General features: G+C 35.4%; 1 protein-coding gene across 1 annotated transcript; it reads left to right on the top strand.

Annotated features, from left to right (window-relative positions):
* The first annotated feature begins 1006 nt into the window (after positions 1–1006).
* On the top strand, positions 1007–12596 carry NRN1 (neuritin 1). The gene is made up of 3 exons (XM_075585798.1): positions 1007–1336; positions 6956–7100; positions 11355–12596. The coding sequence occupies exons 1-3, from the start codon at positions 1282–1284 to the stop codon at positions 11587–11589; spliced, it is 435 nt and encodes a 144-aa protein (XP_075441913.1). The 5' UTR covers positions 1007–1281; the 3' UTR covers positions 11590–12596.
* The last annotated feature ends 586 nt before the right edge of the window (positions 12597–13182 follow it).

Raw genomic sequence — 13182 nt, 5'->3', positions numbered from 1 at the left:
ACACATCTGCTGATTCTGGCTTCTTTCACATGAGCTTGTTTCACTTCATCCTCCCAATGCCCCAGATAATGATACGCAGGCGGGCATCGCCCTTACCTCCTTACAGCGCAATACCAATGTATGTTACTGTATGATCTGCAATAGGACACAGAAAATCATTTTCTGAAACGTTATCTTCAGGGCTTAGCATTTTGATAGTTGCCCCCATTAACAACCTGATATCACACCTAGCTATATAACTATTAATCATATAGAAAAATAATAATGCTTTCATACAGACATACAGATAACATTACTTCATACGGCCATAATCAAAAGCCGTAGGGTTTAAATAAATGGTTATTATACACGACAAAATCCCACCGTGAAAATAAAATCAATGAAACATGCAATTAACGATGAGTTATTTTGAAGAATAGATGTGTCTCATCCAGGTTATCTTTTGGCTCTTCATATCCCATTTTCTTCCTGTAACATCTTATTTAAAATGGTAAGAATTTTTACCCCCCAAATTTAAAAAATGTGGTGCAATGGATCGCAGTGAAAGTTAATCAGGTCTCACATGTTCCTACATGTATCTGAAGTTTATTAGATGTGGAAAGAGAATAAATGCGCGCGTGTGTGTGTGTATGTGTATGTGTGTGTGTATGTGTGTGTGTGTATATATATATATATATATATATATATGTATGTATGTATGTATGTATGTATGTATGTATGTATGTATGTATGTATGTATATATATATATATATATATATATATATATATATAGCTAGAATTCCTATCTATCATTTACATCTCCATTATTGTTAGGGTATTCAACCTGAAACCAGCAGCCTGAGACTTGGACAGAGAGCAGTGTATAGAGCAACTACTAAATGCCTCCCATCTGGGGTTAACCCATCCGCCCCCGAGGGGGGGTGGGCTATTTCACCACAGGGTTGATTCCAGCTTCTGATGACTATAAATGGCTATCCTCTTCCAAGACTCATATAAAAGCGAATGGTCCACAGCCACCCTCCCCACGTCAGGCCAGGCAGGGAGGTAGGCGGGGGATGATCTCCATCCGCCCCTCTCCAAATGGTGTGAACCATTTCAGGTTCTTCCCTTTCCTCTCTCCCTTTCTCTTTCTTTCTTTCTTTCTTTCTCCTTCTCGTTCCGTGTCTGCAAAGTCTCAGCTGCTGGAACTTGTTGGCAATGCCTAGTTTTCAATCCCCACCAAGGTTTTCCAAAGTAACTATTTAAGATCTACAATCTCCAATGGTTTTACTCAATGTAGGATGGGACTTAAGTTGAACGGCAGATATATTCTTCTGGTCCTTGCTGTGCAGCTAGGTAAGTGGACTGCAATATAATTTGGAAAATGTCCCCCTCCCCCCACGAAACCCTGTAAAAATCGAGTCTAAATATCTCTATTCCATTGACTTTCATTGTGGATATGTGCAAAATGCCCCTACACCTTTACTTCTCTTAAGATGCCAATGGATCCATTAAAATAAAGAATTGTGATGAGATCAATATGAAATGAAACATAAATAGAGCAGTTTGCATCTGCATTTTTGTTGATGAATTAAACGCATCACAGAATGATGAATTCTAGTATATGTTTTTCATATTCTACATTGTGTAATGTGTATACCGCACATGTTTTTTTTTAAAAAAAATAAGGTGGACACTGTTTTGAAAAGCAACAATTAAGGTTTATTTTATAAAAAAAAAATTAAACACACGCCATATTTTGAATAACAAAAAAAAAACGAATGATTTGGAAGATGTATAACTTTATTTCCATCTTAAAATATTGACTTTCGTTACGAAATAATGCAGTGAAAAGTAACGTAATGCATGTTAGTTAATGCAGCAAAATGGTTTAATGTAAATCAAATGCCAATTTGCAGGCCAAAAAAAAATATTGCCCTCTCTGCATTTACAATTGTAAATAAAAAGTAGAATATACATTTCTGAAAAACGAGGAAACATGATTTCGCATAGAAATAAAGATTTTCAATGAATGAATAAGAAAATACGCACATCTATACTTAGAAATAGTGTATCTTCGACGACTAACTCAACTAAACATTTTACCGTATTTCAACTATTACATTTGCAAATGCTACAAGGTCACTTAAACAATATGCTGTCTGGAGCAAAACATAAAAGTAGAATATATATATATTTATTTTTATATATGTATTTTTGTATGTATGTATATATATATATATATATATATATATATATATATATATATATGTATATATGTATGTATGTATGTATGTATGTATGTATGTATGTGTGTGACAAAATAGAAACCGTATATGAATTATGTGAATATAAAATAGTGAATGACTAACATTTTAAAATGGAGACAAATTGGTATACATTATAAGCAAATGTCAGTTGACAAAATATATATATACATTGATTGAGGGGTATGTATTTTAAAAGTGCTAACATTTTCTTTATAAATTAGGTATGCATGCCACTGTTCTTTTTTAAAATGTCTTATTAAACTATATTTTCATTACGGAAGGCTCCTGGATATATGAAATAGTGCATGTGCTTACATATATAGGTGTGTGTTTTGATGAATGGGGGGGGGTTGCCCGGTATTGTACCGTGGAAAGTGCCTGTGCAATGTAATGCGCTGCCCAAGATGCTATCCTGTCTGCTCACTGCGACACGAGCTGCTGGAAACTGCTGGTTTTGGCACATCTCCTCTCTAACCCTGTGAAAAATGGTCCCCAATGACAGAAGCTCTCACACTTACTGACTTCAACAATACAGCCATCCGGTTGGGGAAACCTACAAGCTCCCGCCTGACTTCTGTTTCTTTGCCACTGTTGTCCTAGGCACTGTAGCTGCACAACTGAAATTCATCAGACTAAAATCTGATTGAAAAGAAAATGCCCAATTAGCACTTGCAGTAAAGCAAAAAAAAAAAAAAAAAGTATACAGATGAAGACATACAATTAGGACAGCCAGATGCTTGACGATGTACAGTCTCAAAAAGCGTTTCTCTCTGCTAATGAAGGCAAGGACAATACGTGAGAAAAGAATAGCTATTTCTTTTTAGGTGCAGGTAGCTGGTATACTGTACATATGTTGGAAACTAGATGAAAACATTCCCTGGATGATACAGTATCATCGTCTATACAATTCCTGACCCCTTGTGACTTTCATCTGAGGCGTTAACATTGACTTTAAACCAGTAATGAGATTAGTGACTATACATGCAGACATCAACACATTTGAGAGTGGCTGCTAATTACAGAAAGGGAGCAGCAGATGAAACGTGAAGACAACATTATTATCTTAGCGGAGGACACTTGCACAGAGATCTGCCTTGCTTTTATACTGTATAAGTATATGCAAGCTGTTAGGCATTTGCTCTTCTTCACTATATTTTAGATTTATAATTATGTGTATTAGTTTGCTAATAAATTGGGATGTGATTTACATTAGGAATTGTGATCAGTCGATTCATATGTCATGTATTGTTTGGGCAGTGCAGATAAAACTGGATGAATGGCATCATTCTTAAACAAATGAGTGAAATAACGATGCTGGATTAAGTACAAACTGGGGTGTGTGGTGAGAAGCAAACGATATAGTACTGTAGTTCATGTAACCAGTGACAGGCAGTTTATATATTTGTATGATCTGCTCATTTGTAATTGCTCCCTTTTATCTTAAACAGCATAGTATAATTGTTAATATGAATTATTATGGCTTAATTTGGGACCAACTGAAATTTCCATTCAGTGTAATATTATCTGTAGTCCTTTGGACTAATTCTCTGAATTTGTATCACTGTTTTATAGGATTATATGTAGAAATGATTACACGATATGTGTTTTTCAAAATGGTTGCAGTGATAAAATGCATCTTTATAAGTGGAGAATGTCTAGATGAGAGGTATTCTAATGATATTTGGTTTGTGGAGTTGTATTTAAAAAATACATTAAAACCTCATTATATAATGGATCTGGACATTGGATGATGTAGTTGCCTTTGTGTAAGGGGCTGTATCTATAAACAAGACTCGCAAGGAGCTTGCACACTTAGAATTTCCGCTGCTAGGAATATGATACAGGCAATAAATAGCACTTCAGTAGTTAACAATTTTGTCCTTGGTATCAAGGTGCCCCCAATATCCTACTGTTTATATGACATGGGCACTTATGTTATATTGCATTCGAATGGGAAAGGGTTGGCCTTTTCACTGCCATACTGTACTGCAGTGTATTGTTTTTCTATTAGTTAAGGCGCACTAATGGGTCAGCTCGAAGGCTGCAGGAGTAGTAGTATCAAATGGAGGCTGGTTCATTTTTCCTCGAGCTTTGTCTCTGGCATTAAATCCCTTGTGCCAATATCGCTCTTTTAGCTGTAAAATGTGTGGGTGCAATTGAAGCTCTGACAGCTCTGAGCTCTGCTGTTCAGGATCAATCTGGAAATCACTTAACCTCTTCACTGCTTATTGCCATGGATTGTAGAGTACTAGATGGAGCACGGCGGTGGTGATCCGAAAACGAAAGCGTTAATACATCCAGGCACTAATTTCCCTTTATTTATGGCAAGTTGAAACATATCTGAGCAGGGTGGATATTTGATGCACTTTTATGCTTCCAAGCTGCGCATGCGCACACAGGGGATGTGCATTTTACGTGGATAAGACACATTCGTGTATAAAAACATTTGTTGTTTACCTGTTTTGATTTCTTGTTTCTAAATTTATATTCATGGACTGCTGACGTTTTGGCGTAGGACTAATTGCAGGAGTCATATAGGATACCCATACGCCATGTCATGCTCACTGCAAGGCTGGGTGAAAATGTACTGACTTCAAAGTCACAACTAAAGATAGAAGAAGGTGGAGCTGTTGGGGATATAGCATCTATTCTTCCTTTTAATTCACACATAGTCGAACGGTGTCACCCTGTACAGCTTCAACTCCTCATACTCAACTTGCTTTCTGATATATTCTCTTTGGTATATTCCTCTTGTGGAAAGGGATTTGTCTATACAAAATCGTGAGGAACATCCTCCCTAATATCACTTACCACCGACATCTACTTCAGACAAACCCTTTCCACAGAGATGGACTGAACTTGTAGACACGCTGTGGACAAGTGTCCTGTATTGCACAGATGTAATTATAGTGATAAACATACCATAAGTGTATCAGCGTATAAATGTTTTATTTACAACAATGTTAGTCTGATTTGCTTGCATCATTAGGAATCCGTTGTTGCATATTCAATTGCTAGAACAAGATACAGCATGCAGGCTGCTCATATAGTGTACTGTATATGTTATGCAGATAATGGGAACATATTCAGAACAATTCGATTTCTGGTGTCTAATACACGGTTTGTTGGACTTTAATTGGTTACTGCAGATCTTGAAATTAATGGGCTGATCTATTGTTTGCATTTTTAATACAAAGTATGCTCTGTTATATTTAAGCAAATTGTTTGGAAAATCTAGCTTTGAATGTTAATATATGAGAAATGGAACAAAGCATTTCACTACAGTACCAAATGAAGTTTCGGAATACTATATGTCATGAAATGTGACCAAAATCCCGGGTAGCACGCCATGCTACTGGGAAAAGAATGCATATGACCTAGAATCCCAGTATATCTGATATAAATTCAGCAGTAAAAGCACCCTTACCTTTTAACATACACAAAAAGAAAGCACTGTACAGCTAAGATTTTCCAGCTCACACGAAAAATCCACCATCTGACTACTGCAGTACCTGCCCTATTTGCAAAATTGCTCTGTCTCAAACCCCAGGCAATGTTGAGTAAGTACAGTAAATGTGCAATGTTTTAAACTGAATTTAGAGCAAGCCTTAATATAAAACTCCTTAAAGTGCGGCGTGGGAAATATAAAGCTTTAATCTCAGAGAAACATTCTTAAAAAGAGAAGCAATTGCACCTTTTTAGCAGTTATGTATTGTTGAAGATAATGTCGTTTTAATTAATGCCTGGTGTGTTGTGAGGAACGGCATGCATTTAATTTTGTTTTTCAATAGACAACACGACTTTGAATTATATTTTCTTCTTGTAATCAAGAAATGTTTGATATTCTCCCCCCAAAAAATCAGAACCAAACCCAGTTTAGGATGGGGCTCTGCAACGTTTGAATTGATCCTAACATATACAGAACATGTTCCACCATATACCGTAGGATGGGTTCTAATATAGCCAAGCCTCATATTGTAAAAATGAATTGTGAAGTGTTCCTGCTATGCCAATATAAGTGTAATAATACAAGACTTACAAGACAATGACGAAATATTTCCCCAAATTAATATATATAGTAAATTAGAGACTGTATATCGAATAAAAAAAAGCAATGTAGTATGTTTTGTATTGATACTTTTGCTTGTGTTTTTTGTAAGGTTGTTGTTGGTATACATTGGAGTGTAAGAAGAGCATCAGGATTATATATAAAGAATGTAGATATAGATTATAGCACATCTTTCCTTTTCCTTAGCTAAAAACAAATTGTAGACAGATGTAAAATCACTATTTCGGTGTAAAATCCTTGCAGTAACATGCTCTGTACTCCTTGCAAGAAAAAACATTTCCTTTAATTGATCATAAATCAGGTGTGAACATTTAAAAAAAATGCCAGCTCTCCATAACCCCACATGAGCCACAAAGATATAAAGACCGATTGTTAATGAAATAATGTTCATGGGATTTTCATATTCCTTATTCTTTAACGAACAGTTAAAACATGTATGTGCGCTAAAATATGCAGGGACCATTATTATTGATTATCGTAAAGAAAACAATAGGTGGGGTGCAGAATAAATGAAATAAATAAGTAGATGTGCTACTGTCAATGCTTCACTGTTTGCTTAGAGTAAAGTGCACAAACGTGCAGAGGTTTTGCTGGGAGCTGTCCTGGTTGATGTGGTGCTGATCTGTCTGTCCCCAGCATACCTGGAGCAGGCGGTGAGGGCAGCAGGCAAGTGTAATGCGATCTATAATGACTTCTCGGACTGTTTGCTCAAGGTGGGCGAAAAAATGGCCAACTACCCGCAAGATCTGGACGACGAGAAAAACCTCAACACCATCTGCTTGTAAGTCTCCCTTATGAAGAAATTTGACTGCTGAAACAGCTTGGGAATACCGCCCTAGTGGTTAACGCATACCCGGTTAGCTTGGGCATTAAAGGAAGAGCTCTTCCACCTTTTCCTTTTCTTGCATGCTGTTAGAGACACAGGGTTAAAATTACGTGCACATGTGCATACAGTAGATGTTGCAGGACATTCCTACCAGCCACCTATTCACCTGTACATAAACCTCTTAGAGGTTGTGCCGACTTAGTACTGATGTACAACAATATTCATTCATTATTTCGTTAAAACCCTAGGTATCACAATCCAGAAACAATATAGGGAGAGTGGGAGTACAAATATACAATTTTAAGTATAGAACTAAAAAAATATATTGCTGCTAGGATAGATCAGGTGTCAAAGATTCGCTAGGCCAAAATAGTACCAAATTATTGTATGACCAAAACGCAATTTCATTCAGTTTTATTTCTCTTTAAACTATCCATCTTTTACCCATCCATGTGTCTACCCCAGTACTTACCTGATGAGTGGCAGGAACGTTGTAGGTGTTTGCAATTTCCCACAAATAAAATACTATGATAAAGTTAATATAAGTGGGAAGTTCTGCTTTCTCTTTTTGAGGATCAACAAACTGTGAGTTTATTGAGTGCTACTTTTTATTTTCTAAGTTGTGCCCCAGCATTAATATACCTGGTGCTGCTTTATATCACCTATTCAGTCTGGAGATCTGGATACAGAACCCTTTAGTTCTACATGCTCAGTAAAATGATAACTACTGAAGACCTACTGTCATTGTTTGTATAATGCTAACAATACTGTAGCTCTCTTCTATAATATGTTGTATCTAGATATAAGCAATACAGTATGTTTTGTCAATATGTCCTAGCCTAATTGAACTATACATATGGCTCCAGTGAGACTGATTTTGATAAGACTTTTAGAGTTTGTTTATGCATGTTTAATAAAGTACACATGAAATAAAAAAAAGATGTTCTACAATTTTTTGATCCTTCAGTGAATCATAAGAGCACACTTGTTGTAGGATTAGCTAAAATGGAAAATTGCCGTAAAATATCTCATTTTTGTAAATGTCTTCTTTTTTTAAATGCTGGACATGTCCATTATGTTGAAGTAATTGACACATTTTATCACCATAGGGACTTTAAAATGTGCTATCAATCAATTGTCACTGCAGCAGATTTATTTTCAAATTTTAGCCTTAGACCCACTTTACATTTCCCCAAAAAGAGATACCTGGAGCATCTAAATTGTAATCCAATAGCACACATGGGACAAGCTGTGCATCTTGTTTTTTCTGTCATTTTAAAGCTGCAGTTCAAGCTGCCGTTTTTAAAAAATATATATTTCCAATTCAATATGTGCATCAATACAATCTGCACACTGACAAGTTTCTAGCTAAGATGCAGATCGATCCGTTCTCCTGTAATAGATTGCTGGCTCGGGGTTATTTAATTCAGTTCTTGCACAGCATTTTGGGCAATGTAGTCCTGGAATATGATTAACTGGGCAGTTACCAGATACAATTGGTTCACTGCTAGAGAGAGGGCGGGGCTCAAGAGCCAGAGCCTATCAAAGGGGAAGGGGACTGTCACGTTAGAAATGCTTCCTACATTAGAAATATTAAAAATGTCTTTAAAACATTTTTTTTAAATGCTACAGCTATTTTCTCATAGTACATAACTGATTTATTTAAAAAAAAAAACCATGTAGGATATTGCTTGAACTGCTGCTTTAAAAGGGGAATGTATTCATAAGTGGAGCTTTAATTCAAAATTCTAGAAGATGTGTATTACTGTCATGAATTAAAATATACTGTTAATACTAAAAGAATAGGCCCAAAATGAACTATATTAGCATTGGAGCTAAATTGAGGAAAAAAGTGAGAACACACATAGCGCCATGTTAAAGACTAGACCAAATGTTGCACAATTTTTTTTTAGTGAAGGTACAATTATTCATTTGAGGAGAAGGGCAGTATTGGTTTTCAAACAGCCATGACTAAAACTTTGGAATAGTCCCACCCAAAAATGGTATTTGTTTTATTTTGTTTTCTTGGGCTATGACAACATTGCCAATTTGTTCTTTGTACAGTATTCCTTCTGCTTTTTGACTTTGAGCGTTCAGAAATATATAATATTAAGAAATCTCAATGTATTTTTGGAATAGTCAAAATAAAATGATGATGGCATTTAATACACAAACAATCAAGATATATATATATATATATATATATATATATATATATATATATATATATATATATTATCAATGTGTGTGTATGTATGTATGTATGTGTATATATGTGTGTATATATATATATATATATATATATATATATATATATATATATATATATATATATATATATAATATATACATACATACATACAATTTTAGCAAGCTCAAAACAAGACATATGTTGTTGTATATTTAAACAAAGAAGCCCAAATGCACATCCATTATGACAAATTATATCATTAACTTCTATATGTTTCTCATAAGTATGGATAATTTAGTTCAATCTTTTGGCCAAAACATGTTAAGCCTGCAATCATGTCAAGGTAAACCCTTTCAGCAGGTACCTACACTACTAATTGTACATTGTTTTCATTGTACTGTACTTTCTCCGCTGCATAGAGAAGGGCGGAAACAAGACAAAGATATAGTCAATAGCATGGGATGCATTACATGTATGAGCTGTCTAAATGGTTAATATTTAGGTACATTATATGTGCTGTGTGTAAACACACACACACAGATATATATATATATATATATATACACACACACCTTGATAGTTTGTGTATTGTATTTCATACCAGTAACAGGATATTCTATTCAGTAGGTATTCGTGTCATATTACATAATTATTCCATTACCATAGTTTACATTCACACATAACTGTAAAATCTAATGTGTACCCAGGTAGCATAATTACATCTAAAAGATTTAGATACAGTTCCACTGTTTGTTTAGCCGTTTCATAGCTATTTTTAGCCCTACTTTTTTTTTTCTCTTTTCCCTTTTTCTCTTTAAGTATGGAAAGAGATTCAGGAAAGATATACTTTTCCTGTGGGAGATGCAATTACAGCAGAGACACACTCTTAAGCCTTCCTGGCATCTCAATTTCTCATAATTTATTACAAATGTAGCAACGGTGGAGTTTACAACAATCTTTGAGTGCTCATAAATTAGATTCTGCAGAACTACTTAAAAAAAACACACACAAAGGCGCCTGTATCTGGAACAAGGAAATGAGAGCATGCACATCCTGATGTATTTCACACAGTAAAGTGAGAGGCAAGAGGAGGAGAAATTGAGAGAAGGACCGGAAGAAAGGGGAGAGATTAGAGATCTAGAGGGGAGACTTGAGGTCAAAGATCTATTTTTAAATATGTCTTTGCCCGTGGGCTTTAACACTTACATATCAATGAGCCTTTAAGATATATTCGTCTTGGAATAGAATATTACACTAGTAATAGTGAGATGGTATACACTATAGTGTAGAATAGTGTATAATATTACACTAGTGAACTGAGTGAGATGGTATACCGTATCTTAATTGTTATAAACCCCACGACTTGGGAAGATGTTGAAAATGGCAGTGGTTAAGACTCATATTCCATCACAAAGGGGCTCCTAATAAATAATCGATATGATATATCTTTATGGCATAACTCACGTCATCAATCATTGTTAAATGTAAAAACTCACTGGAGACAAGTAAAATTAGTATTTTATACCTATTCTATCCAGGGCAAGAGGGACTTTGTAAAGAAATGTCACATTAACAGAGTAGTGATCACTCTAAAAAATATTGATTTGATATATTATGGTATCTTGTTTTAGATGTCAAATTAGAAACAATTACCAGCTAATAAACATCACATTTCACTGGTACAAAACACAATATTTCACACATTTTTCATCCAACAACATTTGGATGTAGGAATATCCGTTTCTATAGCAGATGTTCAAAATATAATTATAATCTGAAATTCTCATTTTCTCTCTCTCTCTCTCTCTCTCTCTCTCTCTCTCTCTCTCTCTCTCACACTCTTTCTCTCACACTCTCTCTCTCTCTCTCTCTCTCTCTCTCTCTCTCTCTCTCTCTCTCTCTCTCTCATGGAATTAGAGCAGCGAGGGTTGTTTTTTTTTTTTTAGAGAGAGGATGGGTCTTGGAAGTGCAGCAGTAAGTTAACTTTACTCCTTTGCTGTGTCTTTGTCCCTGCTCAGATATTGGAATGATTTCCACGTCTGCACTGCCACAGCCCTTGCGGATTGCCCGGAATGGGCGACAGAAATGTGGGAGCAACTGAAATGGCAATCCAAAAAACTCGACTTTAAAGGCAGCTTGTTCGAACTTTGTGGTGGATCTAACGGGTCAGACAGCCCCCGGCTCCTACTCCCTGCCTTCCTGCCTTTGCTACTGGTGTCTCTCTCTGCTCTATTGACCTGGATCTTCTTCTAGTAGACCCAATAGCTTCAGGAATCCACTCACACTCTCCACCTATTGGATTTCTAGAGGAAATACCTATCTGTTCTTGGGAGACGTTGTGATTCTCCGTGACGCTGAAAATAACCATCTAGGATTGTGGAAAAGAAAAAGGAAAAAAAAAAAAAAAAAGTTATATTCTTTATTCTGTGTTTTGTTTGCCAAATGTTACCAAACAGTGAGCAACAACAGCCAAAACCGGACCTCAGCTTTACATCTTCAAACAGGAAACAGAAACCTTGAGCCCTTTTTTTGCAAAAGAAACTCAGGAAAGGCCCTGGGCCATGTAATAATAATAATAATAATATTAATAATAATAACAATATGGGGAGGGAAAAGGAGATGGGCTCAGTTTAGAATAGAACATGACATACAGAGAATAAGCCACGGGACATGTAAATCCAAGATGTACTGTAGATGTCCATCTGTGAAGCATATAAGGAATTCACAATCTACCGTATACCATAACCCGTTCACAGTATCATGCATTGCTCATTACACAGCAACTATTTAACCAAGGAAAAAATAGCTCACAGTATAGCAATGAAAAAAATGCATCTATCAATGATAACACCAATAAATTAGACAATGGACGAATGGGGGGCGTACTGTACTGTATGAATGGGTGAATAGATGAATATGATGTATGGATGGCTGAGGAAGTTTAGCTTTATCTGCTGTTGCCAAGATATATTTCCAAGTTCACTGCCTTTATTTATCTCTTCTTGGTTTAGATGTTACACATATTACATAAGTTATCCAACAGTGTAAGCCACAAAAGGGGGAATAAATATATAACCGTAAATAATAATTTAAAAAAAAGATACACGATTTTGACAGAAGAGAGCCTTGATTTTAAAATAAATAGATAAATAAATGTAATTTAAAACAAAGTTTATTATAAACACAAATCAGCAAAAAAATATTTGCTACAAAGTATAGTACAAAAAAGTATTAAATAAATAAAAATTATTGTTTCAAAATTGTGTGCGATTGTTATTTTATATTGTACTTCCTTTTGGTCTTTTCTCTATTTAGATTAACATTGGGTTAGTTAAACTTTGGCACGATCATCTAGTAACAAGAAGAAAATACATATAAGTAATATGTCCTAATAACGTAATTGCAATGGGCAGGGGCGCCAATCTCAATAATTTGGTAAATAAAGTGTATACAATGTGTGTGTGTGTGTGTGTGTGTGTGTGTGTGTGTGTGTGTGTGTGTGTGTGTGTATGTATATATATATATATATATATATATATATATATACATACATACATACATACACACACACACACACACACACACACACACACACACACACACACACACACACACACACACATATATATATATATATATATATATATATAGTCTATGTAACGAGTACATATACTGTAAGCACAAAACGATCTAATGTTTGTATCAGATCTGTTTTGTTTTTTTGGATCAGTACTGTTGCCCTTCCCCCTCTAGCTCAGATATATCTCTTGAAAAAAGCACCTTTTGTTGAACAAAAGGTCACTACTATTAAGACTGAGAAGGTGCAGTAGGAAGCTGCCTGTTCTT

The sequence above is a fragment of the Ascaphus truei genome, chromosome 2 (genome assembly GCF_040206685.1).
Source record: "Ascaphus truei isolate aAscTru1 chromosome 2, aAscTru1.hap1, whole genome shotgun sequence".
Classification (NCBI taxonomy): Eukaryota; Metazoa; Chordata; class Amphibia; order Anura; family Ascaphidae; genus Ascaphus; species Ascaphus truei.
This window is presented reverse-complemented; position numbering and strand designations above follow the sequence as displayed.

Bases quoted from the DNA above. Each gene is read 5' to 3' on its own strand.
- NRN1 (XM_075585798.1), top strand. From the start codon at position 1,282: ATGGGACTTAAGTTGAACGGCAGATATATTCTTCTGGTCCTTGCTGTG. The intron at 1,337-6,955 runs GTAAGTGGACTG...GTCTGTCCCCAG, and splicing joins GGTCCTTGCTGTGCAGCTAG to CATACCTGGAGCAGGCGGTG. The intron at 7,101-11,354 runs GTAAGTCTCCCT...GTCCCTGCTCAG, and splicing joins AACCTCAACACCATCTGCTT to ATATTGGAATGATTTCCACG.